The following is a 26,314-nucleotide window of genomic DNA, read 5'->3' on the forward strand; positions in this document are numbered from 1 at the left end:
CTTTAAGGAGGGTGGCCCACCCTCCTTCCCAGCTCCCTGACACCTGGCTCCCTCCCAGCCCCAGCAGTTGCCTCCAGCCATCTGTAGAGCCTCTCCTTTCAGCGAACTTTGGGAGTCCTTGCCTTTCCTCTTGTAAGGCAGTGATGAGGGTGCTGCTTTCATCCCCCAGACTCAGTAGTAGTTCTTTCTTTGGCCCTCAACCCGAATCACAGTTGGGCATACAGTAGGTGCTCCATATCTGTTCAAACAAGATGAGGGACCACACACAGTAGTCTTTGCTTACTCTGAACCCCCCCGTACCCTCCAGGCTCCAGGGGTGGGGGGAGAGGGACATCCGTGTGGTCCTGCCATGCCCCCCGCCCTTTGCTTTGAGTTTTAACTCAGTTTGAGGATTACTTGAGCACCTACTGTGTGTGGGTGGGCAGACTTCGTACTGCACGAAGGCAGGACCAGTGGCCTCAGACAAGGGATCTGGCACACAGTGAGCACTTACAGGATGCTGGCTGCTCTTCGCCACCCCCTGCCCAAGGGACACCCAGCCCAGTGGGAGTCGGGAGGGGCTGAGAAGGGAACCCCCCAGCTGCTGCTGCTGAGTCAGAGCCTCCCAGCTGGGAGGCCACCTGAGCGTGGAGTCCACCGGAGTGAAGGCTCAAGCTTGCATAAGGAGACCCCAGACAAGGTTTCCTAACCCACCTCTTTTTCCCCAACTGGAAGTCCCCTGAAGGGGATTCTAGAAAAAGGGCAGGTCTTGAGGAATGCCTTGATGGAAGGAGCAATCAGAGTCCAGTGTAGACCTGGCTTCTTAAAACGTGGGCTGGGGTTTGCAAGGCCTGGGTGTTACTCCTGGCCTTTCTGCCTTCCTCACTGGCCAGATCCCAGAACACCAGGGTGGCTTAAGTTTCCCCCATCTCTGCAAAGGGCAGAGCCTACTGTGTACACAATTAGGAAGCCGAAGGCTCCTAAGCCAGCAGCTTGACACCAGGTGCCGCTGCCTTGCTGTCTGGGAAATCCTGGGTTACACGGTGTCCCCACCCTGTTTCAGCCCTGCCTCCAGCCTGGAACACTCTGGGTCTGGGCTTGTCCACTTCCCTAGCTGCTGTGAAGGTCCCTGAGGGCATGGTCTGGCTTCTACCTGTATCCCCTCTAGGCTTGCCCAGGCCTAAGCCCAAGCTCACAAGGGTCAGGACACCCGGCCTGGAGAAGCAGCGGCTGGAAACCACCAGGAAGGGCCATCTGATCAGCCCAGTGGAGCTCTGGGCCTCTCACCCAGGATCCGGGCTTCCCTCCAGCCTGACCCAAGAGCTCTTCTCTGACTGGCCTGGGTGGGGCTGCTGTGCCTCTTGGCTTGGGTGAGGGGTATGTTTTAGGTTATATTTAAGCTTGAGCACACTTGGATGCTGAATCATAAAGGGTTGGAAGCCCCAAAGGTTGGATCATAGGCTTCGAAGGATGTTGTAATCAGAGACTTTTGGACTATGAGGTTTTATCGGGAAATGTCAAGATCACAGTTTGAGAGCTGCAGGTGCAGGAAGGGGGCGTCAGAGATCACCGGCCAACACCATCTCCGATCAGGAGACCTCTCCACTGGGCTTTGGGAGGGCTCTTTGGCTTGGCTGGCTCTCCTCTGCTTGTGCCGAATCCTGCATGGTCTAGCGACGTGCCAGGGTCACAGGAGCTCAACAGACAGGGCTGACTTGAATGCAAGTGAAGGCATTGCATCAATGGACGCTTATTTCCAGCCCAGAGACAGCTAGAACAGAGCTTGAGTGTGTGTGGAAGAAGCCGGCCAGCTGGGCTCAGCCTCTAGCTAGCTGGGTGACCTTGGGCCGGGGAGTTCACCTGTCTGAGCCTCAGTGTCCTGGGTCGGATGAGAAGAATGAGAACCGGGACCTGACCTGCTTTGTGGACCAAACGAGTTTCTATGTAAAATACTTAGAACAGGGGTACCTGGGTGGCTCAGTGGGTTAAAGCCTCTGCCTTCGGCTCAGGTCATGGTCCCAGGGTCCTGGGATCGAGCCCCGCATCGGGCTCTCTTCTCAGCAGGGAGCCTGCTCCCTCCCGCCCATGCCTGCCTCTCTGCCTACTTGTGCTGTTTGTGGAATGAATAAATAAAATCTTAAACAAAAACAAAAACAAACGTAGAACAGGCTCCGCTTCTTCTTATCCAGCCTGTACTATCTGGCGTGAAAAGAACCTGGCCCCTGGGCCTGCCTAGTTGCCCCTTCCAGGTATCCTGCTGCCTTCTGGGGACAGTAGGCCGCTTTGTCACCTACTTGAGCACACCCCCTCTGACAGCGAGGTTGGAGTCATTATTACCATTTTTAGGTGAATACACCAAGGCTCAGGGTGCCAGGGCCCTCGCTGGTTAAGGGGTAGGGGCCAAGTTAGAAAGCTGATCTGACAGACTTCTAAGCCCCTACGTGCTCTCCTGCTGTGCGGGGTGGCGCAGTCTGGAGGCTCCCGAAAGGCTGCCCCCGCCCTTTCCTTCATCCCCAGGGCTGGGGCAGACCAGGGACAGTCTGGGAAGTGCCCGCAGGTGAAGCTCAAGCAGGACTCGGGCTGGGAGGCCTGGTGGCTGGTGCAGAGGCTGGGGGGTGGGGTGGGTGGGAGCAGGGGTCAGCTGCGCAGCCACAGGACTGAGCAAGAATGTGGCACTGTGGATGCGTCACTGGTTTGTGGTCTGGTCCTCTCGGTGCCCAGCTCTGAGCAGAGGCTGCTGCCCGGGGCAGCCAGTTATGGGGGTGCGATTTCTGGGGCTCTGAGAACTTGCCTGTCTCTTCCTCAAGCCAGAAGGGCTCTCCTAGAAGGAAACCCTGGGTGGGGCGGAGCCATGACATCCTAGTCCTGACAGCCCTTGAGAGCCCAAGCCCTCAAGCCTTAACCCTGGCTCCAAGGGAAGGCAGCCCATGGAGGGCCAAGGAGAGGGGGCTCGGGAGATGGGGGGGGGGCAACATGCCGCCACAGGGGCACCTGGCGGGACTGCTGGTTGGCCTCAGCCTTAACATGTGTCCTTGGGCACTTGGCAAGCTCCAAGAGCCTCCATTTCTCATCGCTGCAGGCCTTTGAGGACGGAAGGGGAGGGTTCGAGCAGCAGGCCTGCCACAGGGCTAGGCCGGGCCTTGGTCAGGCTCCAGCTCCTATGGTCTCCGCCTGGCCTGAGACTGGGGGCAGGGGCAGCAGGATGGCGGTGGAGACAGGCTCTCCGGCGGGTGGTGGCCCCTCCGTGGCCAGTGGCGGCCACCAACAGAGGAGCAGTGTGCTGCGGTTGTCAAAAGAGAAACCCAAACGAGCAGCAGCTTCTAGCCACAGGAATAGAAGTGGAAGTGTGGCTTCGGGGTCTGGGAAGTCCCACTGCCCCTGGCGTGGGGGTTGGGGGTCACCCTTTGAGAGACAAGAGAATGCGTCTTCCCTGTTCTGAGTTCCAGCCTGAGAGCTCCAGAGGCTCTGGGTCTCCTGTGTGCTGCTCGGTGCCCCCGACCGTGGGCCAAGCTGACACGTGTTATTTGGTTAGGACTCCTCCACAAGTGGAGCCTGAGGACCATCACCCATCATCAGACCCCAGCCCCTCGGACAGAAGCAGGGCTCCCGTGGTGGGTCCCTTGGGTCCACGTCCCTCCGGGCTGTGTGACATACTGAGCTCCCGGCTCATGGGTTCCATGCCGGCCTCTGAGCTAACCATGGGGCCTGCTTCCTATGCGGGCCACTCAGAGGCCCCTGCAGCATGGCAGATGGCCGGACCGACTAGGGAAAAGGGAAGGGGGTAGGTCTGGAAGATGAAAAAGATATCCCTGTCTCTGTCACCTTTGGGTCACTCTAGGCCAACACCTTGGGGAACCAGTTTGCTCAAGGGCTCTTTGAGAAGGCCTCAGGGGGCCTTACAGCTCCCTGGGTCCCTCCCCACTATAGACAAGGAACCCAAAGGCGAGAAAAGGCAGCCCCTCGCTCAAAGTCACATAGTGCGCCAGGGCCCCCACTGGGAGCAGAGAGACTCCCAGCCCAAGGCTGTGCACAGGCCCATCCCACTCTGCAGCCCTAGCATGGTTTGCACGAGAGCGCCCCCCGCCCCAGCTGGTACTCCGGGACCCTGGGACTCCGGGACCCCGGGGCAGGAGCGCCAGGAGCAGGGTTTCATCTGGGTTACAAGAGCCCTCCTACTACAGTCTTTCGGGGACATCACAGGTGTCCGTGTGGAGTCTGGCCTGTTGGGGAAGGGAACAGGAAGCAGCCACGCGGCTGGGGGTGGGCAGGGGTCAGGGCACCCGGAAGTCCCACTGCAGGAGGCCTGTGTCTGGGGTGGGGGTGGGGGTTCTGCGGGGACGTGAAGCTCTCCCACGCGCACCCAGCAAGACCTGGGGCAGACAGACAGCCCTCCTCACCTGCTGGATGGAAAAGAGTGAGCATGCTGGGCTCTGGGAAGATGTCCCAGTGGCGTCTGCCGGAAGGGGTTCAGCCCGGGAAACAACAAGTAAGGCAAAGTGAAACTGGTTTTTTGAAATATAGGACTCCCCATCATGTGCTTGGGAGGGGAAATGGTGGGCGGCCTTGCCCAGGCTCGAGGGGAAGCCTTGCCTGCAGAGCAGCAGGGGAGGGCTGGCCCCACACGGCTCAGCAACACCCCCAATGAACCGCCCCTTACTCTGATCCTTGCTGGCTGAGAAGCTGAGTCGTTCCCGGGGACCGGACTGGAGCCTCCGAGGGAAGAGAGGACTCTGGTAGCACCGGGGGTGGGGGGGGTAGGGGTGAGCCAGCCTGCAGCTGGGCCTGGCAGGGGGCCCAGTGCAGCATCCCCAGGCCTCTCTAGAACTGAGCTGCCATTAGCACCCTGCTTCCTGGGAGCGGCCTCTGGGGAAAGTGAGACCAGAAGGCGAGGCAGGGCCCTCTGGGGCCTCCACGAAGTCGTGTTTGGAGGAAGTTGTGAGCAGCCGGGGGGTGGGGGGGGCTCGGCTCCCACTCAGCATCTGCAGCAGCTGGGGCTCCTGGCAGGCCTGAGCGGCCACTCACTTCCAGCTGGGACGGCTCTGGGCCCGCCGCAGCCCTGGGCCCTCTCTGGTGACTCAGCACCACCACAGGCCCCCACGCAGGGCCTCTTCCGGTGAAGGGCTCAGGGATGATGGAGGGCGGGGAGACGGGGGGGGGGGGGGGGGGGGGGGCTGGAGCTCCAAAGACTGAGCCAGAGAAGCCTGCAGGGCAGCCCCAGGGCCTTCCAGCTCCCAGACCCTCATCTCCCTCCAACTCAGGCCAGGAGGGCAGCCGGTACAGGAAAAAAGGACGTTTTTATTTCCATAAATACTCCTGCTCTCACTCACACACCCACCCCACTCAGCCCCCCGACAGATGGATGGGCAGAGGGGAGGCACCCATGGGAGGCCCCAGCAGAGGCTGGCGACTGAAGGAGATGCACTGAGGAGCTCCAGTGCAGGGCCTCCCTCGGCCAGGAGCCCTGGAGCCCAGGAGCCCTGGGGCACCCGGCTCCGCCACAACCTCTGGGCCAGCAGCCACAGCCCCCACAGCTCCTCAGGAGGCCTGACGGCAAAGGGGGCAGGTGAGTGGAGTGAAACCCCCATGAGAAGTGGGGGGCACATGAGGCTCCCCCAACTGGGCCTCCTGAGATGGTGACCACAGGGCCACTGAGAAAGAAAAGCAAAGAGTCAAACCACACACCACAGAGTGCAAAGAGCTGGGGGAGCAGGCGTCACCCCCCCAGTCACCCGGTTCCTATGGAGGAGACCTGAGCTGGTTCCCGCACCAGCATGGCCCCCCGAGTTATGGCTGGGCCTTCCCATAAGGCATAAGAGAAAGGTGGGGATAACCCCACCCCGGGCTGGGCCTGAGGTCCTGGCCCCTGCCTGACAACCATGCTTCTCCCCCATGACCCCAGGTCCTTCCAGGGCCACACAGCTGCTCCCTGCTCCAGGCTCCCCCCTGTGGCGAAGGTCCCCAGCAGTGAAAACCCAAGCCCAGCCTCCTGCTGGGTTCAGCTCCGCAGGGGAGGGGGACGAGGAAGGAGGGGGGCCACAGGGGTGAGGGGAGAAGCACCAGGCCCAAGGGATCTCACCATGGGAATAAAGGGTGTCCGAGGCCACCACAGCCTCCCACCCAGGCTAGACGGTGCCCAGTCCCGCTGCCCTCTCCTCTCCCCGCCCCCTCCCTGTTCTAGAGGCTCCCCCAGGTCTCGGGTGGGGGGAACTGGTCCACATCCCCCATCTCGTTGTAGGTCTGGTCACCCATGGTGAAGAGAAGCTTGTAGCGGAGCCGAACCTTCTCCTGAGGCAGAGATGAAGGCAGAGTCAGGGGGAGAGAAGAGGCCGCCCCACCCCCACAGCGGTGCGCGGTCACAGCCAGGCCCCTCACCTTCTGCGGGTTGGCAAGGAGCAAAACCTGGGTGATGGCTGAGGGGTGGACGATGGGGTTAAATGCTGGCAGCTCCGTGCCTGAGGGCGGCTGCAGCTTCACTTTCATGACCTGCAGACCGTAGGGCAGGACGGCACCCGGCTAGCCCGGCTTCCTGGCCCCATCCTGGTAGGCCGGGCCCAGTCCGCCTGCCAGCTCCTCCTCTGGGGGTCCCAGGGCTCTGTCCTTTGGTTCTCTTCTATCCCCTAATTCCCAGAGGAACCCTGTCTCCCGCCCCCCCCCCCCACCAGCTGGCTCCCTTCCAGCCCCAAGTCACCCTGCCTCCAAAGGAGGGAGGCATGCGTGTGTCACCTTGGGAACAGCTGACTGGAAAACGATGTTGCGGATGGGCTGGGGGGCGGTGCTCAGCATGGAAACCACCACCACCAGCACGTCCGAGCGCCCGGGCAGCGGGTCTCGGGCAAAGTGGAAGAGGACCCGGAAGCCATGCTGGTCATACACCGTCACTGGCAAGATGCTGCCTGGCAGGGGGAAAGGGAGGGCTGATGGGTGGTGCTAGGCCCGAGCCCGGGCCAGACCAGCCCAATCCTCACACCCGGCTCCCCGCAGGCACTCGCCGAGCTGCTGGGAAGGGGTGGATGGGTCCGGGAGCTCAGGTCCCTGTACCCAGGTAGCAGGGCAGCCAGGGGCTGCAGGCTGGCACCCAGATGGGGCAGGGACACTTTCACTATGTTGGTGGTGGCAGGACACCCACCCCAGACGGGGTCGCAGCTAGGACTCCCGGAGTGCTGGAGCGCAGGCCAAGGGGTTAGCTGGGGTCACGCTCTCGCCACGCGACCCCGGGATGGTCACCCTGCTGTTCAGGGTGCTCCCACTCCCCACTTCTTGGGGGCACTGGGGGTGAGGCCCTTGATGACAGAGTCGTTACGAGAGGGACAAGGCCGAGAAGACCTGCCCGTCTTCATCGGTCTGTTCACGGCCTGGGCTGGGCTGGCCTCCCTCTTGCTCCTGGGCAGGGGCAGCTCAGGCTTGGGCCTCCAGCTTGAGCCTCATTTAGTTTCACGATCTTGGAGAGACCCTGAACCTCTCTGTCCTGGCCCTGCCTTTCTGGGGAAGGCGCACCTAGCAAAAAATGTCCTCCTGCCTATGGGAGCCCGGGCTCTGCGGAGCGCTCTGCCCTCACTCTGGCAGAGGCCCCAAAAGGGCAAGGGCCTTGCCCAGAGCTCCCAAGTGGACGGCTAGGGGGTCCCGGCCCAGCCCGTACCCGCCGGCGCCCCCAGCCCACTCACTGGGTTTGATGGACTCCAGGGGCACAGTGATGCTGGCCAGTGAGAAATCAGTCGTCGCGGGCTGTTGCAGAGCCCCGGGGGGCTCGGGGGAGGCGGCGTGGAGGAGGCTGGGGGCGCTGGAGCTGGGCGAGCTGCAGTTGCTTTTATTCTGCAGGTCCCGAAGTGTGAGCCGGGGGGCCGGCTGCTGCTTCTCCCTTGTTGGGGGATGTGGCATTGGGGTGTGAATCTTGGGGGGCTGAGAGATCAGGGGCACAGGAAAGGCTGTGCTTCCTGACCATCCCCAATAGCCAGCTCAGACGCCTCCTGTCTCTTGGGCCTTGGTCTCCTTACCTTGGAACAGGCAGCTCTTGCTCTCCTGCCCACCACCCCTGCCCTGTAGGGTGCAGATCCCCCTTCTCCCATAACCTCTGTGCTCCACGGGACGGGGGCCCTGCACCTGCCCTGGGCACCACCACCTCCTCTAGCCCAGCACAGAGCCAGGCACATGGTGGTTCTCCAGCAGCTGCTGCTCGCAGGAGCACGCGGGCACCGGGTCTCTCCCTGCTGGGCCTGGGAGAGCCCCGAAGCTGCCACCCTTGGGGATGGGTGGGGGACGGGATGGGCGTGACTCCCACCCCACGTCAGCCCGGGGGGGTGGGGGTGGCGCTTACCACCGGACTTGCTGGGACTCTGGGGGCAGTGACTGCTGCAGGAGGGTCTTCCCCAGGAGATCCAGGTCGTCCAGACCACTGCTCGCTGGCAGGGGCGTCTGCGCGGAGGGCTGGCTGTCCGTGTTGGGGACCCGAGGCGGGGCTGGGGGTTCTGCGCCATCGGAGGACTGTTGGGCATATACAAAGCGTGCAGACGGGTAGAGCTGTGCTGGAGAAGGAGCAGTCACTGGAACTGCCCTGAGGCCCCTTCTCCACCTGGCAGGTGACATCTGGGGAAGCAGCAGCACGGAAGGGGACAACATTCCTGCTGGCCCACACCCCTCTCGTGGGCTGGCCTGATCCGGGGTTCTAGTCTAGAAACCATCATATTCCAAGGACCTTAAAGTCGCCCTCAAGAGAAAAAGAATGGGGAACCCCATCACAACTGAACACGGAGACACAGGGAGAGGGTGCGGGGGCGAGGAAGCACGCCGGCCCTCCACCATCCGCGCACGGTGCCTTAGCCCAGGGCCCCCACGTGGTCCTCCCTCCTCACTCAGCCCTGCAGGCTGCCTGGCCCAGCCATCCTCCCCCTGGGACGGCTCAGGCTGCTTCCTGGCCCTCCTACCTGGAAGCTGTTCCATCCGGCACCGTCCAAGCTTGGGCCTGGAGGAGGTGTGGGGTCGCTGAGTCCTGCGAGGAAGCGAGACGGAGGTGAAGGAGACAGATTCCTGAGCAGAAGCACAGGAGCTGGGGGTGCTGCGTGCTGGCCTGGGGGTCACTGGCACCTGCCCGCCTGCATTCCCCCCGAGAGGCTTAGCTCAAAGGGGAGAACCCACTTTTAGAGGGAACCAGTGGCAGAGCAGAAGCAGAAACCAGAGAGCCCAAAGGCCCATTCCCCGCAACCCTTCATGCTTCCGTGCCTGCCACTCTAAAGCCATCTCCACCAATGGAGCCCAGAATTCTGTCTTCAAAGTGAGCTGGCGGCTGGCAGCGTAGGGGTGGTGGGGAGGGAGGGAGGGTGGGAGACACCAGGTAAGGAGCTACGAACAGGAGGCACCATTCTGCACTCCCCCACCCCCCACAATGGCCTCTGAGCGTCCGGGTTGGGGGGCAGGCGGTGCCCCAGACTCTGAACAAGCTCCCCTGGCTGGGCTGTGGTGTCCCCACATGCACGCTGGCCAGCGGAGCTGGCGCAGACCCTACAGGCCCTCTCTGCCCTGGCCCATGCCCACAGCGCGGGCTGGCTGGGGCTGAGGGGAGCCGGCGGCCCTCCGCATGGCTCTGCTTGCCGGCTTGCAGTACGGCAGGTCACCAACCAGTCTAACCCCCGCCAAGTTCACCACAGGCTTTACCTAGGGAAGACAAGTCATCCTGTTTCTAGCAAATCCTGCAGGAGCAAGCTGCAGCCTGGCGCAGGCAGCTCAGAAGACTCGGTCTCCTCCGGGCGCACCGCCCCGAGAACCGGGACGACACGGGGGTGGCCGCTAACATTTCCCACGCGTACCCCCGGCCCCTGACACGTCAGGCTCCTCAAGCACGGGGCTCACTGACTCTTCGAACAACCATGGAAGCCGGTGTAGAGATATCACCCCTCTTTCCGGGCTGAGGAAACGGATGCCAAGAGGGGTCAGGGAATCTGCTCCAGGCCACGCGGCCGGCAAGGGGCAGTATCGGGGCCTGAACGGAGTTTGTAACCTCCTTATAGGGGTTTGAACGCAGCCCGGCCAGTCGGCTGTGTGACTTCGGGCTGGTGACAACCTCCCTGCGCCTCATCTGTAAAACCAAGCTGACGACAGCGTCTGCACGAGGGGACCACGACAAACCAGCCCTTCAGAGGAAGTGCCTGAGCAGGGCCGGGACACCCTCCTTGGCGGGCGGGAAGTCCGCATGGCTTCCCCTGCCCCCAGCCCTCACCCTTCCTGCCACAAAGAACCGTTTAGGACAAGCCTCCTCTGTGGTCCTGGGGCTTCCTCTATTCCGCCAAGCCGGGCGGGTGCAGCCCTGGCACTTGCGGTTCCTGTTCCCACATTTTCTCTGCCTTTGAGTAGAAATGAACGGAAGCTGGAGGCTCAGGGCTCTGCTTCAGGCGCTCACTGGCTGGACAGGAAGTACCAGGCACACCTTGCTTCTCATGAGGTGGCAGCTCGGTCCCTGCTGGTCACCGGGGGGCCAGGCCACCAGTGGGGGGCCAGGCCCCACTCTCCAACTGCCCCGTGGGGCACCGGCCACCGGGTGCCGGCCCTGCTGGGCCACCTGAGCCTGGACATCCTGTGGTCAGACCCTCTTAGGCAGGGTGTCTGCTGGTGGTCCACTGTCCCCCTCCTTTGTGTCCCATTCCAAGTCCCTATGTCCCTTTCCTGGCCGAGGAGGGGAGTTCAAGCAGCAGAGAGGCTCAGAGAGAGGCCTTAGGATCAGAGCGCCTCATTCTAACCTGCGCGCCCCCCTTAGGGCAAGTCACCCCACCTTCCCAAGCCTTGCTTCGCATCTGTGAGGTGGGGACGTCGGCGGCCCCTGCTCCTTGGAGGATGGTCTGTGATACGACGGTGCGGTAGCAGCTGTTAGGGAAGCCCCCTGCCCAGTACCCTGCCCAGGACCCCGGCACATGAGCACTTTTTCCGGTCCGTCAGGTTGGGTTTTTAACCTCAGACTTGGCTCAAGAGAACACAGTCTGACTCTTGCCTCCCAAATCGGTTCCCCAACAAAACCTTCCAGATTCTTTTGACAGAGCTCAAGCTCTCTCTGCCTTTAATAACTTCAGGTTGTCACTACGGTCCTCTACTTCCAAGCCCTCAGATGGGGCCGCTGCACCAGAAAGCTAGACTCCTGACAACTGTCTTCCCCAGGAGTGCGCCCAGTTCCCCGTGGGCTCTGGAGCCCTGTGTGTGGCCTATGGTCTAGGACCAGCATAGGGCACGAGGTGCCTGGGGCTCTGGTGTGACAGGGCCAGCTATGGCTCCCCACTTCCCTGCGGGTCCGCTGCCAGCCTGTGCCCCATTCTCGGCTCTAACCCGCTGCAGGGAAGTCCCGCTGGTTTCCCGGGGGCCACAGGAGCCCAGCTGTGACGGGCTCACCGGAGGTGGGTTTAGAAGCTGGCTGGCCTCGCCCACGGACTGAGAACTTGTGTCAACTCTCTAACCTCCTTGAGCCTCAGTCTCCTCAGTCGTGAAATGGGCCTAACCCCCACCCCAGCCTCCAGAGGCCTCACCCACTCCTGCAGCCGCCCCGTCCTCCTCCAGGCCCCGCCCCCTCCTCACCCAGAGACATGAGCTCATCGTCAAGCAGGGAAACTGAGGTGCTAGGCTGCTCAGGGCTGGCCGGGTCAGCAGGGCGCGTGGGCATAGGAGGGTAGGTGGTGCCCGCAGGAGGGAGATCCAGGCCAGAGAGGTCCAACAAGGCTGAGGTGCTCCCTGTGGGGAAAGGAGTCAGGCATGCCCTGGATGAAGGACAGTAAGGCTCTTGGAAGCCAAGGTGCCTGTGGGGGGCGGGGGGAGGCAGCAAGCTGCACCCCTTCCCCTCACAGCCCTCCTGCTTCCTTCCCCCTCTTGGCCACACTGCCCTGGCTCCCAAATCTGCCACTAGGCCCTTTGTCTAGCCCACGGTACTCCTCTGTCCAGAACCTATTTCCTCCTTCCCTCTACTTGGCCAACGACCTCTCATCCTTTGAGATCTTGCTTGAACTCTGCTGCTTCTGTGTGGTGCCCCCCCGCCGCACCTCCCACGCCCCAACAGGGCCTCTTCTAACCTCTGTGGTTAGAATAGAGAACAGACACCCCCATGGCTGTCCCTTCACCCTGACTGGAGCCGAGCCCGCAACTTCTGTGTGTCATTCCCTCCCACCAACCACCTTTTGAGAAGTGACTAGGCCTGGAGGGCGCCATCCAGCCCTGCACAACAGGTACCAGATTTATCAAATGAAAGAAATGTCTTCCCTCTTCTGTCCTTGCCAAAACCTGGCTCCCAACCCCCTCTGCCCCACGTCCACACTTTCCTCCCCCCAACAGCTGCAGCCTGGGCATAGACTCCCTCCAGCTCTCTCCCTAGAGGCCTTCCCCATCTTAAGGGGGCAGGGTCACCCCGGCAGTCCCAGCCCCAGGCTCTAGAACCTGCGCTTCCCCTCTGGGCTCTGCCCCGCTCGGCTGCAGGGCCCCTCCCGGGCGCCCCCGCCGGCCGCTCACCAGGCAGGGAGCTGGAGCCAGCCGCCGCTTCTCCGTTCACCTCCTCCCCCCTCACCAGCTGCTTGTACAGGCTGATCACCTGCGTGAGGTTGTCGTTGGCCTGCAGGATCTCGGCTGGAACACGCAGGAGGAGAGACTAGGCTGAAGGAAGGTGGGGGGCTCTTGGGGGAGAAGAACACCCTGTGTCTATCCGAACCCTCGTGTGAGGGTGTGGGGCCGGGAGCAGCCCGACGGCTCTGCTCCCTCGGACCCTCTGCCACCTCCCCTTGTCCAGTGTCCCTGCCGCCCTGACCATGACAGCACGCTCTGGCCTCCAGGTCTTGGCACTGGCTCTGCTGCTCGGATGCCCCGCGCATCTCTGCGTGGCTTCTTTCCTGCCTGCCTTCAGGTCTTCACGCTAAGTCCCCTCAGGAGGCCTTTCCTCACCCCTCCCCACTCTGTCCACTCCCTGCTGGCTGGTCTCTGGGTCCCTGATGACCACCTGAGAAACGACCATTCTCACGGCCTTGGTTTCTTGTCCATCCCCTCTCCTTAGGCTACACGCTCTACTGAGGACGTGGCTTTGGTCCATTTTAAGCACACCACGTCCCCAGGGACTAGAATAGCACCCGGCATAGACTAGGCCCGTACCAACATCACGCCCTCAGGGGCCGGGCTCAGAGGGGTCCGGGCAGCGAGTCCCATGGGCAGGGACCAGGCACTTGGCACAGGGAGGCCCTCAGTGGGCTTCCAAGGAGTCAGGGGCTGAGATGGTCCCCAGACTGTGGCCCCAGAGACTCTGGCTGACACAGCAGCAGAGAATAAGGACGAGAACCTGATCCGTGGCCCTGGCAGCAGTCACGGGGCCCAGCTCTGGAACTGCTCTGGTCTGTGGGATCTGTGCTCAGCTTCTGGCCCTTACCCGGGAGGCAGTGTCTGGGGAGAGCCCCCAGCATATGCCCTGGCTCCGCCACTGTCAGGCTCGGTGACCTGGGCCGGTCCCTTCTCCCCATTCCAGGCTGTTCGGCTCAGGAGCAGCACATGAAATGCCTGAGAGGGGACTTGGCCCCTGGGCGGTCCGGTCACCCTATCAGCCCCTGCTCTCTGCTTTCTCTTCCATGTGGAGGAACCCAAGGTCGGGGCTGGAGACAGGGGCCCCCTGGTGGCAGCTCCTGCCAACTGCAGATACTTAACAAGGCCTGGGAAAGGAGAGGGAAGGAGGCAGAGGAACAGGACCGACTTAGCCAGGGGCTCACCTAAGGCCTCGTCATTGTCTTCTGTGTCACTGGCCAGTCGGAAGAGTGTTGGCCGCATCCGCTCACAACGCTGGTACAGCTCCTGGGGCAGTAGGGTTGGGGGGGGGGGATCAGGCCGGCAGGGGCCTAGAGAGGGCAGGGGCTGGGCAGAGGAGGAGGCGCACCTTCATGAGGTCCTCGCTGCTGCGGGCTGAGGCCCCGCCCTGGCTGTGGCTCATCACCATCTCGGTCAGCAGTTTCACGTTGTTGTTGACCTCCTCAATGGCGCTCACCCGCTTTGAGATCTTCTCCATCCGCTTCTGGTCCTAGGGAGGCCACCGCCCGGGGAGCCCAGGTCACGCCGGCTCTGAGCCACGCACTCTACAGAGTTCGCACTGGCTTGCTGTGACCCTGCTCACGGGGCTCGTGCCCACCACAGGGCCCTCTAGACCAAGAAGTCCTCTGCAAACCCTATGCTCACTTCCTCTCATCCTGCCGACGGTCCCTGGCCCCCGGCCTCCGCATGAGGCTGTCAGAACGGCTGGGGCCCTCAGACACCACCTCCAGGATCACTCAGGAATCTGGCCCAGGTGCTTCTGGAGGACCAGAGCTGCAGACCACACGTGTGGCTCTCCATGACCCTTGCCCTCCTTGCGTTTGTCCTTTGAAAGGAGGAGCCTACACTCAAGAGAGAAAACGGGGGCCACTAGGCCATCCAGTACAACCAGAAGCTAGGACAGGGAACCTCCCACCCCAGGCGCCCTGTGCTGACTATATAAGCTCCTTCCTTGAGGGATGGAAGGTGGGCTTGTGCTGTGCTGTGCCACAGTCACCCTCCTTGTGGGGGGCCGCCCCGACCTCCTGCTGCACTGTCAGGGCACACAGCTGGCCCTTGGGAGACAGCCTGGGACTCCTGCCCTGCGGGTCTCCAGACCATAAGCTCGGATGACCTGCCCTCGTCCACACAAAAAGTTTCAGGGCGCACCTTCAGCGTCCGTACACTCACTCAGAACTTAAACACGCACGCTTCTCTCTCTTGTGATAAATATACGTACAGAAGTACCTTACATAGAGAGAGACCTCATTTATTTCCACCTCTTGTGGAAGAGGCCGTCAGCCTCCCAGAAGCCCCGCTAGAGCAGCTGGCTCGGCTGCTGGGAAATTCTCCTTCCACGGGGGTCCTGGCTCCGCCCACCGGGCTCCCCCAGTGAGCTCTTTCTTGGCTGGCACAGCCCTTTATGGGGCTACCACAGGGCTCTCGTACGCACATACACAAGCCCCCCTCAGTGGCCCAGCTCAAATCCCGCCTCTTCCTCCTCCCCGCACTGTGGGCTTGGCGATCACCTCCTGCACCATCTCCTTGATGAGTTTGTTGGCTGCTCGGAGGTCCTCGGGGTGGGAGCTCTTCAGCAAGCGGGCCAGCATCTGCAGGGACAGAGGGGCACACCTGGGACACCAGTACTGGGCCTGGGGTCTTATCCCGGCTCCCCATGTCCTCGCTGGGGTTTGTGGGGTACATACTAAGCTCTCCGTGAGACAGTGAGCATCTCCCGAAGCCTAATTGGGGAGCACTGAAACACTGCATGTGAATACTCCCCGAGAAAATCCTCGACAGATGGTACAGAATGTTATGTTATTCTCACCAGAGAATCTTCTGGAAGGATGTACCAGGAACTCAACAGTGCTTATCTCTCTAGGTCAGGACGAGATAGATATTTGCTTTTTATCTTACCTCCTCCATACTGTTTAGTTTCTTGCCCGTGAGCACATGATTCTTTAACATGAAGTTAGTAAAATTATCATCACAAGGACTCAAGACAAAAATACGCAAACTCTTGCTCAACCTATGAAATGCCCTCAAACTAATCCCAGGGACACCAGACGTGCGCTCGTGTCTACTGAACGCTAGGACTCTGGGTGGGATGTGCTCAGAGCACAGAAGTGCTTCACCGACCCTCCTGTCACCCACTTCGGTGACCCGGCCCTCATGAGCCCCTGCTTCGGGGCAGGGCAGCCAGCGCCTGGAGCTCAGACCCCGTAGGCCCTGAAGGTCCTCCTGTACCCCTCCTACCCGCCCCTGGAGCTGCACCTTGGATTTCTCCTCGTCTTCGAAGATCACATTCTTGGGTCGTGGAGGAGGAAGAGGAAAGGTGGCATCATCTGGAAGCTTCGGGTCAGACTTCACAATCCCTGGAGTAGACGGTGGTGGGAAGGCTGTGAAAAAGGCCTCGGGCCAGGGTGGGGGATGGGAAGGGGGGCAGGCGAGGGCAGGAGGGGTCTTTCTCCAGCTTGCCGGCTCTGGACTCTGGTGGGCCAGGGCTGGCTCGGAACTACAGTGTCGAACTGCGTGGCGGAGTCTAGGCAGACATATTTTGAGGCCACTCTGTGGGGGCCACTCTCTGAGGAGAAGTCTGACCCAAACTCACCTTCCCTCCACCCAACCTAGCTTCAGACAGAGCCATAGTAAGGCCCCACTAGCTAAAGCTTCTTGAAAAGGTAAAGGAGAGCCCCATGACCTCACTGCCAGAAGCCCCAGCTCGGGGAGGAGGGGCGAAGGCGCTGCCCACACCTCACCCTTGGGCCCTCACCCTGCTTCTTCAGCATCTGGTAGGCCTCGGCGATTTTCACCTCCTCGGGCAGGCCGACCGTCCAGCTGTAGAGGAGCTCCAAGATTTTGTTCTTCACCTTCTCTGACGTCCTTGAGCCCAGGTACTTCAGAGACCGAGGGGAGAGGAGGCCGCTGCCACTGTCCAGCCCCGCTCGCTGCAGGCCCAACCCCCGGCCTGAGCTGGCCACCTCCTCAGGACTCCCTCTGGAAAGCTCAGCCTGCAGGGCCCTGGCATTCCCTCCCTGCCCCCGAGCGGCCCGGTGCACACTGAGCTCACCTCCGAGCGCCGCTGGCCCACCTGCTAAGCAGGGATGACAGCAGCAGCACCACAGCAAGGATGCAGGCTGACCCGGGGAAGGCGCAGAGCCCAGTGCCCGAGGCCAGCTCATCTAGGGCTTAACCCTGCGACCTCGGCAAGGAGGAGCCACCTGGCTGGGGGTGGGCCAGGGAAGGGACAGGTGTGGCACCACTCAGCGGGTCCCACTCCCAGTCTCTTAGCAGCAGACTAGGCTGTGGCAGCTGGCTCTCACACCAGTTGCTTTGTGGGAAAAGAACGCGGGGCTGGCAGGGACATTCAGTTGCTCTGGTCGAGAGGGGCGTACGAGCGAAGCAGGGGCCGAAGGACTGGGGTCTCATCCAAGGGGCCTCAAAAAGGTGCATGTCCTATGGGAGGACCCCCCAGGCCAAGGCTGGGGCTGGGCCCATTAGCGGCTCCCCACTTAGGTGTGGGGCCTCAGCATCCTGAGGTGGGGACAGGGAGACCTTCCATTAGACCCTTGTGGGGGGCACTGCAGTCAGGTCCGTGGGGAGAGAGCAGAGCCGGGGTGGCCGAGCTATGTGCATGCCCTGCGGTCACCCCTCACCAAGCCTGGGCAGCCCCATCTGTGAGCAGGTCCAGAGCCGCCGGCCAGCAGGTGGCCTGGAAGCCCCCGTCCCAGACCCCACGCTGCCCCGGACTTCGCTGTGAAGTGTTTGTGTCAGACTTCTAACGGGGGCCGAGCAGGGGTCCTCCTTCCCCAACTCCCCCAAGCGACAGTGCAGGCCTGAGCTGGGGCTCAGAGCACCCACCTTGGGAGACACGACCTTGATGAGCTCGTTGAGAAAGCGGAACTTGCCCACCTCGTCATGGAACCTTTTGCCGCAGCTCTTCATGCATGTTTCCAGAACCTGGGTTGGGGGGATCCCAGGGAGGGAAGTCAGAGGAGACAGCCTCCCCTCACACCCTGGCCAGGGCCCAGGAGCTCAGGGGTGGGCATTTGGAAGGTAGGGGGGAATGACTCCTGAGGACCAGAGGACTCTGAGGGTCAGAGCCCTGAGCCTGACTGCCACACCCCAAGGCGACCTCGAGGGCTGGTGATACCTAATAGCAGTGCCAGGGGAGCCCCGCTTTAGCCTGCCCATGGAGCAGCACTGCTTATAAATGATTTTCCTGTGATTTTTCTTTGATGATTTTTTTAAAAGTTCAACAGGCACCATCTACTTTGCCTTATCCTACACATCCGTGCCCTCAGAGGACTAGGATATATCTGAGAAAACCCTATTCCATCAAAATAAATACAGAACTATGAAAAGAAAAACTGTTTACCAGCCAAGATCAGCCATGCTCTACAGTGGGCTGCCGTGTGGCCCATGCCTGGGGGCCACAGCGCACCCCCCCAACCCAGTCTTCCGCTGATACAGCTTTGAAAGCTCTGGCCTGAGCCCAGCATCAGCACTCAAACTGTCATGGGAAGGGCAGCACCGTCCTGGGTCTGGAGACCCCTGATGGGCTCCACAGGCTGCACACTGCTCCTGGGACCTTTATGAATATGCTGGTTCCTGGGAGCAGATACTGAAGTTCAGGTTCACCGAGCCTGGGGTGCAGCCCTCATTCAGCATGTGCCCAGCCTCCTGGAGATCTGACACAGGTCTCGAGCAGGGAACCCCTGGGCCAGACGATCCTAGGGCCTTTCCCCCCCAAGAAGAAGCCTAACTGTGTAGGGGCTGGCGCAGGAGGCCACGGGCCCCCAGGGGCTGGCCCAGACTCCCAGTCTAGGCCATTCTGGCACTACTCCTCTGGGTTCTAAAGAAAAGCCTGTCGGGACCCCAAATCAACCTCAATCGTGGCCTCCCCGGGTGCCATCCCCATGGTCAGGGCCCAGATGGCACCCTCTCTCCCCTTCTCACCGTCAGGGCTTGGATCGCCTCCCACTCCTGCGGTGACTGGATCTTGTGAGCCAACAGCCGGGTGGCAAGTGGAGGCCTGGACAAGAGGAACAGCACAGATCCCAAATGGCCAGAGTCCGAGGCGCCCCAGGGGAGGGCTGCCACACCACCCTGCTGGGACCGCAGCCCTTGGCTGCATCAGCAGGGCAGGGAGATGCAAAGGCCCAGCTTCTTTTCTGGTCTGATGGGGCCAGAGATGGCGGCCCAACAGGGAAGGACCAAGCAAGGATGCAGAGCCGGGGACCTTCAAAAGGCATCAGCTCAGCCTCTTAGCTGGCTTTGCTGAGAACTGTGGGCTGGAGAGGGGGCCACGGCCTCCAAGGGCCTGGTCTGGGAGTACACCATGACAATGGACCATGAAAGACAGGCAGACAGAGCTCCCTGGGACATTTTGCTGGGCGAAGGCAAAGCAGCTCACAGTGGAGGTGGTAATACCATCTACTAGATCACAAAAGACCCATCCCCGGTGACCGTGACACTGAACATGGACAGAGTGCTTAGAATGGATGAAGCACCCCAGATGCCTTTCCCTGCACAGCCTTCAGTGGGGTCCTTCAGAGTCGACAGCCCTCTCGCCCCCATTTTACAACAGAAAATATGGAAGCTTGCCTGGCTGACTCAGCCGACAGAGGGACAGGACTCGCACCCCAGCAGCTAGACTCCGGGTCGCGCCCATCGTGCTGTATGCACGGCCTCCCAGAGCACAGCGCCTGCACGGGGTGGCGTGCTGTGCTCCCCAGACTTGAGCACCACCTGGGGAGCCTGCTAGCAAAGCCACCCCATGCTACCTGTCACTCTAGCCCCTGCCTGCACCAAACCCCAAATGTGCATTAATGACAAGCACTAATTCTAACGCTGGTGGTTCTAACGCTGGTGGTTCTCGCTCACCCTTGCGCAGACGGCCCGCCGGCCTCCTCCCAGCTGGGGAGCATGTCCCAACAAAACACTGGCTAGGGCTCAGGCGGACCTGGGCTTAATTAGGTCCAGGACTACCACTTTCTTTGTGGGGAACCCCCGAGTCCCCTGGGCCTCAGCTTCTTCACCTGTACGATGGGTTCAGTGAGGCCCAGTTTACAGGGGACGCGCCTTACAGTAGTGGTGCCATCCTGAGTTTGTGAGCTCGTTGAGAATGAAAATGGAGTTGCAACCCACTCAAGTCTCTGCCTCAGGCCAGGGTGTGGAGTGGGCACGCAGGCGCACGGTGGATTCTGTTGAGTACGTGAGCAAAAGAGGAGGCCACCTACCCCTCAAAGTCCTCGTTAAGCTGCTCGCAGAAGCCGTTGATGCTGGCCCAATTCAGTTCCTTGTTTAGGGGGTTGGTGGCTCTGTCTGCAGGAGGAGAGAGAAGGCCCCCGCAGCCTGGTGAAAGGGTTCCTGCCTCTCCCGCTCCCTACTCTGGCAGCAAGGTTGGCAGGTAGGGGACGGGGAGAGAGGACTGAGCAAAACAAAAAGACTCCCCTTGGCTTCCTGGCCCAAAAGCTTCAAGACCTGAGCGATTATCTTTCGGCTGGATCAGTGGACAGATGAGCTCCCGTACATGGGCTTCCCCTTGTGGCCCCCCCCCCGGAGAGCCCTACTTGTAGAGATGGTGCTCGGGTTGGAGTTTCCCCGCTCCCCAGGGCTCCCATCTCCGCAGCTGCATGCCTGTCCGTCTGCCTGCCTGTACCTCCTCTGATTCTGCTTCAGAAAGTGTCCTCACAATTCTCATGGAATTTACACACTCAGATCCAGAGGTAAGAAAAAAAAAAAAACCATAGTTTGGCTCTCAAGGAGCCATGTGGCTGGGAAGTGGGCCAAGGGAAGCTAGGTTCTCAACACAGTGTGAAAAAAGGGAGGTGAGGGAGCCACGAGCAGGGGACTCAGTTGGGCCTGAGGCCAGGCAGGCTGCCCGGAAGAGGCAACACTCAAGCAGGAGTTAACGGGGCTGGGGATAGCACAAGGGCTGTGCAGGCGGAGGTGAGATGTGGATCACTGGGCTCAGAGCAGGGCATGAAGGACCTTGGTAAGGAGTGCGGCTCAAATATCACTTCCTCCACGAAGTCTTCCCTAACCCAGGCTCTTGCCCAGGGGGGCACGGCCGGATCAGCTCTTTCTCATGCGTGCCTCGGCTCTGACCTTCATCAGAGGGCCCAAGCCTGCCGTTGTGCGGCATCCCAGCCTCTTGGGCACAAGCCCGTTTCCCCTCGGCAAACGAATGAACGAAGGAGGGCTCAGCTGCTGGCAGGTGGGCACAGGGTCTGGGGGAGTCTGAACCCAGGTACAGGCAGTAGCCAGGAGAGGGTACAGGCCTACAGGAGGGGGTGACACACCAGGCCAGACAGTCACCTCCCTGACACTCAGCTCTGGTTAGAAAACAATCAAGTAGCTAATATAACTTCCCTGAACCTCTGTTTCTCTATTTGTAAAACTGGAGTGAAACGTGGACTGATTTAGAGGACAAAACTCGTGACATAAAGTGGGGCCATGGCGACAGCCAGAGCTGGATCCTTATCACCTTCCCAGAAGCCTGTCTCTAAGCTTCTCCCTATCCTGGCCTCTTCTGCCCAAGCCTGACATTGAGCCGGGGTGTGGAGGGAACACAGCCTAGCAGGTGGGACAGAGAAGGATCTGTGGATGGCAGGAGGCTGGGGACCCAGCGTGTGGCGCCTGCCCACTTGGGTTCTATGCTGTAGTGGGAGGCCCAGAGCTCTGGGATCCCAGTGCCTGGCAGCCGTTTAGTCCATTCCTATTTATTCAAGAAATATTCTGAGGGCTGGGGTCACAGAGGTGAAAAAGACAAAATTCCTGCCCTCCAGGAGCTCAGAGCCCAGCAAGAGAAACACCAACGACTCAGACAAACAAATAAACAGGACACTGCATGCTGCTGTTAAGCACCATAAAGAAAATCAAAACAAGGAGAACGTATAGAAGGTGTCTTGATTGGGAGGGGGGCTGCTGCTCTCTCGGGCAGAGCTCTCGGAGGAGGCACAGCTGAGCAGAGATCTGAATGAAACATTTTTTCTCTGGGTACAAATCTCTGTTCCAGGAGCCCTGCAGAGCCCTCTTGTCCCTCAGGGAGATGAAGCCCCTGCTGACTGCCCAGGGATCCAGGAACAGACGCTCTTGCCCCACCCCCAACCAATCTACTCAATCTACCCCAACTACTCTGCCTTCTAGTCCTCTAGTGTGGACAGAGGCTGGGGCACACCCTTCTGGAGTTAGAAAGATAGAATGGGACTGGCAGGGAGACCCTAAAACGGGAAGTCCCGTACAAGTATCGGACACATGAGTCTGAGTGAGGACAGAGATGCTAATTCTAGAAACTGTTCCCGAGTCAGAAGCCAGTGAGGAAGAAGCGAGGGCATCACGAGACATCAGCTTTCTCCCCTGCATCTGGCTCAGAGTGAGAACTGCTGGGTCCAAGAAGGCCTGACCAACCTCTGTGGCCTGGGGCCCCAACCCCCAGCCCTCTTACCTACACCTGGGGGGAGCACTTTCCCTGGCAGGAAGCAAGGGAGAACACCCAGGGAGGGCAAGAGGGAAGTCTTTCACAATAGGGCACGACTCTACCCTGTCACTCCACGGTGGTGACAATATCATCACTTATCTACCAGAAACTACTCTTTACCTCCAAACCAATGCTGAGGGAAGAGCTTATAATTTGGGTGGGGCACAAAGGGGAAGAAAAAGAGAGAATGACTGTGGCCTCAGTCTATTGAAAATCCAGCCTACTGCCAAACCCGGGTGTCCTGACTCCTGTTTCTCAGATGAGACTTGGGACTCTCAGAAAATCCCCACTGTTGTTAAACCTGACAGTGCTTTGTATCACCTTCAGCTCAAGTCCTGAGGTTTGTCAGATCTGTCAGCCAGGGCCCTGCCCATCCTCCCAAGCTGCTGCTGGGAGCTGGACACTTGTGGCATTCTGGAACAGTCTCGAGGGCCACCTAGTGCTTCCTTTCCACGCCATCCCCCTCCACTGACTAGACTGACTCTGAAACATGCCTGGAAAAGCTGTGGTTCTAGGGCCAACCTCAGGGTTCAATTCTGCTCAAGACTAGCTCAAAAAGGGCTGACTGTGACCTCAAATCACCCTGCATAGCTCCCTGGTGTGCCAAGGGCCAAGGAACTGAACTGAAGGTAGATGACCGAGGGGTCCCTGAGGCCCTGACACTGACGTGGACCCAGGAGAGAAGAGACCTGGGAGGGAGCTGTCATTAGCCCAGGGAGAGTCCAGCGTGGGGCTGCGTGGGGCTGCGAGAGCCGTGGAGCTCCATCAGCAATATGGGATAGGAGGTCTGACTAGTAGGAACCATTGCCTGAGGACACACACAGAAAAGCGTTCAGGGGCCTCTGGAGGAAGGTCAGCAAGGGCTGGGAATGGGGTCTCCGGTGGAGGTAGAGAACCTGAGGGGCTGGGCTAAGGGTAGTGACAGAGAACTTGACATTACTTCTGGAGTCTCAAATGGGACCCTCGTAAGCCTGTGTGGTTTAAAGGTTTCTCACTGTGTGGCCAGAGCTTGGAGGATCTGATGGGCCAGTGAGTCCTCCTTTCCTGGGCGAGGAAACGAGCAAATTTGAGAGAAGCTCCAGGATCAAGGAACGGATAGGAGAGAATCACGCCATGCAGGGCCAGAGAGTGGAGGACTTGGGCCCAGAGAGAGTAGGGTCCCTCCCTCGGGGAGATGCAGCCCTAGGGCCGCTGATGTGCAGCCCTAAGGCCGCTGGCTTTCCCCCTCCCGGGCCTAAAGGAAAGACTTGGGGGTCCGACACTCGGTGGAGAAGTCTGGGCCTCGGGGGCTTAGGCACTACTGTCTCCGTCCTGGGGGTTCTGGGCGCAGCTCACTCCTCCCCGAGGGTCGCGGCCCACAGGTCGGATGGGTGGGCGGTGCCCGCTCCCACCGCGGGCCCGCGCTGCTAGTGGGGTCTTCCTTCACCCCAGGGTCGGAGGAACCGGCTCCCGGCACCGCCTCTCCTGGGCCGGAGGCGGAGCGTGGGGAGGGGGCGCCGCGTACCCCGCCCCCGCCGGGAAGGGGCCCGCCTCGTGCCCCCGGTTCCGGTTCCGGTCCGGCCCGCGCCCCTCCCGGACACTCACTGATTCGCGCCTCCAGAGTCTCCGGCTCCATCGCGGGCTCCATCCGCCACGGGCCCCCGGCCTCGGCACCGCCCCCCGCCCCCGCTGCTCTCGCGGGACCTCCTCGGCACCGCCCTCCGCCGATTAAAGGGGCAACGTCCGCCCCGACGCGCGGGAGCGGCGCACAGGAGTGCTCAGCACCATAGAGACGCGAACGAGCTCGCCTAGAGCGTCACCAGCTCTCCTAACTTCTCCCCCCAGGTGGAGTTGACGGCGCGGGAGGGACCCGGCGCCTGCCTTCCCGTTCAGGGCGCTCAAGTCGAAGAGGAAGCGCAGGGACTGGGGGCCGAGAGCTCTACCATGGAAACCTCACGGGACGCTGTAACTCGTTCTGCGTCACGAAGATGCCCGTGACCGCTTCCGGAAAAACGCTCCGCGGCCATGTTTCTGAGGGGCACTGAGGTCACTTCCGGAACCCTGAGGGGCTATTTCCGCTTAGGTGCGAAAGTGGGAGGGGCCCTTAAAAGGGCAATGACGTACGTTGGTCGCGGCGAAAAGGACAAGTCAAAGTTTGTTGCGGGCTTACAGTGTTCCAGGCGTTGTTCTAAGCACTTTTTATGCATGAATGCGTTCACTCCCACAACAAACCCATGAGCCCGTGAGATAGTTTGACGGCACCCAAGTGGCAGAACCTAAACCCCGTGCTGTCTCTGCATTCATTCTGCGATCTTTTAATGAACTCTGCCTTTGCTTTGCTCTGTGACGGGCGCTGGAGGAGAACCGGAGGGGAAAGGCGAGGCCGGATATTTATTACAGTGCGGTAGCGGAAGCTGTGGGGTCGTGGCAGCTCAGGGGGTTGCCCCGGCTCCAAACTGGAGTTGAGGGGTCTCGGGGATGAGGCAGGGGCTCTTGTGTGGGGAGGTTTCACGGAGGTGACATTCAGCAGAAAGACAGACGGATCTCTCCGGATAAACCTGGTGCGGAAGGGTCTTTCAGGTGGAGGGAACCAAACGTTGCGGGGCCCGCAGGGTCCGCAGGGTAGAAAGAGTAGGATGCGTTTAGAGAATTGATAGCATGTCCGTAGGGCCCCAGAGGAGGTGGGCCTGGAATTAGGCCAGGGCAAGATCATGCAGGTCCGTGTTTAGCTTTTTTTCAGTAAGCTTTGTTGGTGTCGTTGAAGAGTTTCAGGGGTGGCGACAAAGTCAGGCTTTTGTTGTAGCGCGGTCCAGGCGGCAACAGCGGGGAGGCGGTACCGGTGGGGGCTAGTCTGAAGTCAGGGAGGGCGGAATGGACACACTGCCTAGCCACAGTGTCTTTTCTCCTGCCGTTTCTCCCTCCATCTAAGGTCTCTCTCCTCTGGCTTTCCCACCCGCGGCCGGTGGATGGCAAGATGACATCATGCCCGGGGGGAGCCGGTCCAGTCCTTTGCAGTCTATCGCCCTCTGGCGGCCCTCGGGGGAACCAGTCCATAGCGCCCTCTGGAGCCACTCAGGCCCGGGGAGGGTTAAAGCCGCAGAGACCAGGAAATCTGGTGAAGCCGGTTGGGCTTGGTGAGCGCCTTGAAGGACCTCGAGTCACCTTGCAGAACTGCAGTGACCTCATCTGGGAGATGAAGGGGTTAGGCTGTGCTGGGGCAGTTTTTCCCCTAAACTCACCATGCAGCTGACTGAGATGCTTTTCTAAAATTCTCCCCGCAGGCCGTTAAAATTATGCAAGAAAGTTATATGTACGTTTATTGCATTGCTCAATAAAAGCCGTTAAGGTAATGTGTACTTCGACCTCTTTCTGCTTCTTTTTTTACTGAAATGAATTATCCCAGAAATAAAAGGCAACCGTATTTACCGTACTGATTTAAGGGCAGTCAGGAGTCAACTTTTTTAAAGGTAGCCTAGATTTGACCTGGATTCAAATTCTGCCTTCACTGCTTTCCAAGCTATATGACCTTGGGCAGTCACTTAGCCTCCCTAGATCTCAGGCTATGATTTCATCTGAAACATCGTTGTGAGAATCCAAAGAAACGTGTCTGCAAAGTGAACCCCCCCAACACATGTTTCCTACCCACTTTCTTTGCTGAACTTTTCTCTTTAGTACTTATCTTTATTATGTATTTTCTTTTTTCATTGTGTTTGCTAGTCACTCTTTCCCCCCCAGAATGTAAGCTGTGCTCACATCTCCCTTCCAGCCTGTTGGGGAGGGTGGGGGTGGGGGGGGAGGATGACAAAGCACCACAGGTGTCCTTGTGTCCCGTAATCCTCACACAGACCTCAAAGCTGGGTGTTATGCTCCCAGTCCCACAGATGAGAATTCTGAGGCCCTGCGTATGGCTGTGTTTGACCAGTGTCACCACGTGGCCTCCGTCACAAGGACCTACGTAAGACCTGAGTCCTTGCCTTCCAAGGACAGAAAATACAAAAACAAACAAAATATGCTGAATTCATTATAAAAACACTGCGATGGGCTGCTGTGGGAGTGGAGGCTGAGTGCCGGGGGGTGGGGTGGGGGGAGGCAGCCCTTTCTGATGAGTTCACATTATAGCTGAGAAGGAGCTAGCTGTAGGAAGTATGTCCAAGCCAAAAGAATCGTTGAGTGCAGAGGTCCTGAGGTCATCAGACTCCGCAAACCTGAGACAGAATCTGAGCTCAAGCTTGGGTCTCTGCATCCAGTATGTGCTTGGTTCCAGAAACGACGATTCTGGGTTTGACTGCTAGCGAAGGGGAAAGCAGGCATCAGAACGGTGAGAGGGTTCCCGTGGCTTATGTCTTCAGCCATTACCGTATGTGCACGGGGACA

The 26,314-nt window shown here is 60.2% G+C and overlaps 1 protein-coding gene and 1 long non-coding RNA gene across 7 annotated transcripts; one reads left to right on the forward strand and one right to left on the reverse strand.

Moving 5' to 3' along the window:
* Positions 1 to 5,254: 5,254 nt before the first annotated feature.
* Positions 5,255 to 23,958, reverse strand: GGA1 (golgi associated, gamma adaptin ear containing, ARF binding protein 1). 5 transcript variants are annotated; one of them, XM_032346342.1, is made up of 17 exons: positions 23,546 to 23,958; positions 19,719 to 19,803; positions 18,436 to 18,511; positions 17,338 to 17,436; positions 16,250 to 16,373; positions 15,751 to 15,851; positions 15,006 to 15,086; positions 13,847 to 13,987; positions 13,683 to 13,764; positions 12,448 to 12,561; positions 11,527 to 11,679; positions 8,898 to 8,962; positions 8,291 to 8,457; positions 7,641 to 7,834; positions 6,703 to 6,872; positions 6,352 to 6,462; positions 5,255 to 6,264 (listed from the first exon to the last, which is right to left on the reverse strand). In XM_032346342.1, exons 1-17 carry the CDS (start codon positions 23,586 to 23,588, stop codon positions 6,154 to 6,156), a joined length of 1,917 nt encoding a protein of 638 aa, XP_032202233.1. In that variant the 5' UTR covers positions 23,589 to 23,958; the 3' UTR covers positions 5,255 to 6,153. The 5 variants fall into 5 exon arrangements, with proteins under 5 accessions (XP_032202233.1, XP_032202230.1, XP_032202231.1 ...); XM_032346339.1 differs by having other exon boundaries at positions 8,291 to 8,493; XM_032346340.1 differs by lacking the exon at positions 23,546 to 23,958 and adding an exon at positions 20,590 to 20,608 and having other exon boundaries at positions 8,291 to 8,493.
* On the forward strand, positions 23,937 to 25,294 carry LOC116592804. Of its 2 annotated transcripts, none has more exons than XR_004286612.1 (2): positions 23,937 to 24,023; positions 24,870 to 25,294. It is a non-coding gene; the product is annotated as an uncharacterized LOC116592804 (long non-coding RNA). The 2 variants fall into 2 exon arrangements; XR_004286613.1 differs by lacking the exon at positions 23,937 to 24,023 and adding an exon at positions 24,045 to 24,501.
* The last annotated feature ends 1,020 nt before the right edge of the window (positions 25,295 to 26,314 follow it).

This window comes from Mustela erminea, chromosome 6 (genome assembly GCF_009829155.1).
Source record: "Mustela erminea isolate mMusErm1 chromosome 6, mMusErm1.Pri, whole genome shotgun sequence".
Lineage (NCBI taxonomy): Eukaryota > Metazoa > Chordata > Mammalia > Carnivora > Mustelidae > Mustela > Mustela erminea.